This window comes from Akebia trifoliata, chromosome 3 (assembly GCF_017979445.1).
Source record: "Akebia trifoliata isolate Shusen 1 chromosome 3, ASM1797944v1, whole genome shotgun sequence".
Lineage (NCBI taxonomy): Eukaryota > Viridiplantae > Streptophyta > Magnoliopsida > Ranunculales > Lardizabalaceae > Akebia > Akebia trifoliata.
Window position 1 is genome coordinate 6,022,335 of NC_141377.1, and position 3,620 is coordinate 6,025,954.

General features: G+C 40.0%; 1 protein-coding gene across 1 annotated transcript; it reads right to left on the minus strand.

Annotated features, from left to right (window-relative positions):
- Positions 1-204: 204 nt before the first annotated feature.
- On the minus strand, positions 205-3,354 carry LOC147405751 (serine/threonine-protein kinase ZRK1-like). Its single transcript, XM_086433587.1, has 2 exons — positions 2,260-3,354; positions 205-732 (listed from the first exon to the last, which is right to left on the minus strand). The coding sequence occupies exon 1, from the start codon at positions 3,257-3,259 to the stop codon at positions 2,264-2,266; it is 996 nt and encodes a 331-aa protein (XP_086289713.1). The 5' UTR covers positions 3,260-3,354; the 3' UTR covers positions 205-732; positions 2,260-2,263.
- Between the last annotated feature and the right edge of the window lie 266 nt (positions 3,355-3,620).

Here is a 3,620-nt window from a genome sequence, read left to right on the forward strand (position 1 = left end):
TTTCTTTGGATTTTCATATTTCATTTAAGAATGAGTCGTGATTTTCTATCCCCCAGCCCCCCTTCCCCTCCCCCTCTGCCTCTGACATACTCTCCTGACGTGGCATGTGCTAGAACATATGTGCAGTAGTGTGTCCCGGGGAAAAAATCTATGGTTCTAGCACTTGCCTCATCAAGAGAATATAGGGGAGTAGGGGGGGGGGGGTAAGGCGGAGTTAATATCATTAGTCTTCAAGAATTTATTGACAAGATAATACATGAATCTCTTTTTCCTACTTGATAGATGACACATACTATGAATAGGTATATGTGGGAACTGCAATCAGTAAGACTTATATTACCACACCAACATTTTTTTTATTTATAAACAACTCATTGTATGGTGGCGAAACACAAAAGAATTTTCATCATAGCCAACTCAACTCAACTCAACCAGTTGGTTCAAATGTGTATTAATTCCAAATTCAATCCAAGTCTATCTACTAGAATTTTGTGTCAACTAATCGTGTTATAAATCATAAATTGAGTACCCAACTAGTATTTGACTTTGGGGACCATGAAGTGGCAACTCCAAATTGAGAAGATGGGTGAGCCATAGATACCATTAAAATGGTGTCTGACCATTGAATGATGGTGCTGACATTACAGAGAGAACATCCGTCACAGATGCCTTGGAACTCAAAGTTGCCTTCAGTACATCCTGCAGGCATCCTGGTTTCACGATGTTTCTAACCTGGAATTGGAAAAAGGAAAAAGTTTGAAGTGGGATGAAAAAATAAATAAATACAATAAAATATAAATAGAATTCAAACAACTCTTTCGAGTCCAGGGGCGGAGCTAGTAAGGAACTGGTGGGGGCAATTGCCCCACAGAACTTTTAAGACACTCCTATATTTTCAACTAATTACATGTCCCATTTGTCCCCACGCCCTCGTCTCTCTCCCCATTTGCCCTCACACCCTCACCTCCCTCCAAGTTTTGCCCCACAGAACTTTGAGACACCCCTATATTTTCAATTAATTACATACCCCATTTGTCCCCACTCCCTCACCTCTTCAATTTTTTGTTGATGACATTACCTCTTAATCGAGACTTCTCAAATATTAATTGGAAATGACCTAAGTATCATTTTCTTCAACTTCTAACTAAAAACCTCTTAGGGTATGTTTGATTGCACATGGAAAATAGGGTGGAAAATCAATTTCCATGGAAAATGACATTTTTCAAGTGTTGATTGCACATGGAAATGGAAATTCATTTTCCACCCCATTCAAAAAGTCCACTAAATCATGGATTTCACTTCCCACATTATGGGTGGGAAAATGAAATCCACCAAGAGGTTCAACCGCAAGGCTGCCGACCAACATACCACCACCACCATTACACTAACCTCGCTGTCGTCGTCATCATCATCGGCGTCGGCTCCGTTTCTGTCCACCTTCTCTCTCTCTCTCTTCTTCTTTTTCTTCTTCTCCTTCTTCTCCATCCCTCACCTCCTCCGCTACCACCACCACCACGTTCTCCCCCATCTTCCTCACTTACCTCCGTCGTCGCCATCGTCGTCGCCGCTGCCATCGTCATCATCGTCGTCGTCGCCGCCACCATCGCCGTCGCCGTACCACCTTCGCCACATCCTCCCCCCTCCCTCTTCTTCGTCATCTTCTTCTTCCTCTCCCCCTCCTCTCATCTTCTTCCTCCTTTTCCTCTTCTTTTTTTTTCTCATATTTTTTTCATGATTTTATCCAAGTGAAATCAAACAATGGAATTTGATTTTCCAACCCTACCTATTTTCTACAACTAATTTTCCATGGATTTCAAATTCCATGGAAAGTGACTTTCCATGCAATCAAACATACCCTTAATTTCTCCCTAAAATCATTCATCTTCACTATACAACTAACCATAATATGCCCTCACTACAGGAAAATCCTAGCTCCGCCCCTGGTTGGGTCCTTTCTTCCTTCGCTTGTGCTCTCATTTTTTCTGTCACTTTACTTTTGGAAAAATAAATAAATAAAGATCTCTTGACATGAATAGCCGTTATATATACTTCCAACTTTCCAGAATCTGCTTTAGGCTTGAAATTTCTTGATGACGGATTTTCTTAGTGCATTTTAATTCATGAGAATAATAATGAAGACAGTTTGTGAGACAATTTATAAGAAAAGATGAACTTTTGTCAGTATGCTTTGAATCCCATGTATCAAATTTCCATTTAAAGAGGACTGCTTTACAAAGCTGACTGACTTTCTTGGTGTACCTCATTACAGTTTTCTGATTTTCCTGAGCTCTTGCGCAACTTCCTTCAATGCTGGCCGCTCTTCTGGGTTCACCTTGACACATCTCAGTGCAAGCTCTGCACATTTCTTCATTTGTTGCATCTTTCCTAATTTCAAGATGTAAGTCTTCAAATAAACTTCAGTAACCTTTTCAGACTTTTCCTCATCCATATCAACTGCACTAACAATTTCTTTGAGTATGTCATAAGCTTTGTTTCCAGTTAGAAGCTCAAACAATACTGCACCAAAGCTAAAAACATCACTCTTCTCTGTATACCGCCCTGTATTTACGGATTCAGGAGAAATGAATCCAATTTTCCCTACCACTTCTGCATCTACATATGTTTCACCCAAAGGAATCTCTAATGAGAGCCCAAAACCAAATAATTTTCCACCAAATTGTTCATCCAAGAAAATATTATCAGAATTTATGTCTCTATGGATGATAGGCTTTGAATTGGCCATGTGGAGATACGTTATCGCATCAGCGATTTCCATGGCGATCCTTAACCGATTCTCCCATTGAAACAGCATTGGTGACTCATTGATTCGATGGGAGAGAGCTCCGTTGTGTGGGAATTCGAAAACTAATACTGGTGCTTTGGTCTCTAAACAACATCCCAAGAGTTTCAACACCTTCCCATGGTTGTTGATCTGTGATGCAATCACGATTTCGTTTATGCCCTGTTTGATGAAGAGGGTGTCATATTCTTCGTATTTCTTGATCAAAAGAATGCGGTCTTCTTGGGTTCCTCTGTAGAGGATATGGTTGTAATTCTCACAAAGAATTTGGATTCGATCATAGTTGTTGGTTGCTGTTTTGAGCTCTTCAGAGGAGAAGATACGTATGGGATTAGATCTGCCATCACAAGAAGCGATCATATCCTCTAACAACAGAGCTCCATTTACCAGGAAGAATTCATTCTTCCGAGATTCTCTCCTCCTTCGCATCATGGGCGCTCTAAAGCATGACCACATCATTCCTTTTTCTTTTTTTTTTTCCCTTTCAGGATCGAAAAGGGCAGTTTGAAATGGTCATCCGGTTCGAACCGATTTTAAGAATTTAAATGTTTGGATCATTCCAGCATTTCTCTCTCTCTCTTTTTTTTTTTTTTTTTTTTTGATAAATAGCATTGTATTTCTAAGTCGGTGGAGATGACCAACTTGGAAGGGCATTACAAAACAACGCTAATTACGAATGAAACCACGAACCCCATCCCAGGTTGTACAAAAAATCCTCAAAAAACATACCCTTAAACTCCTTATACACTTTGGACCAACAAAAGATAAGACCCAAGATACACATGATTGTATCTGAACAATCATTTTGTTTCCCCTCGAA

Excerpts from the sequence above, each read along its gene's own strand:
- LOC147405751 (XM_086433587.1), bottom strand. The coding sequence starts at position 3,259 with ATGATGTGGTCATGCTTTAGAGCGCCCATGATGCGAAGGAGGAGAGAA.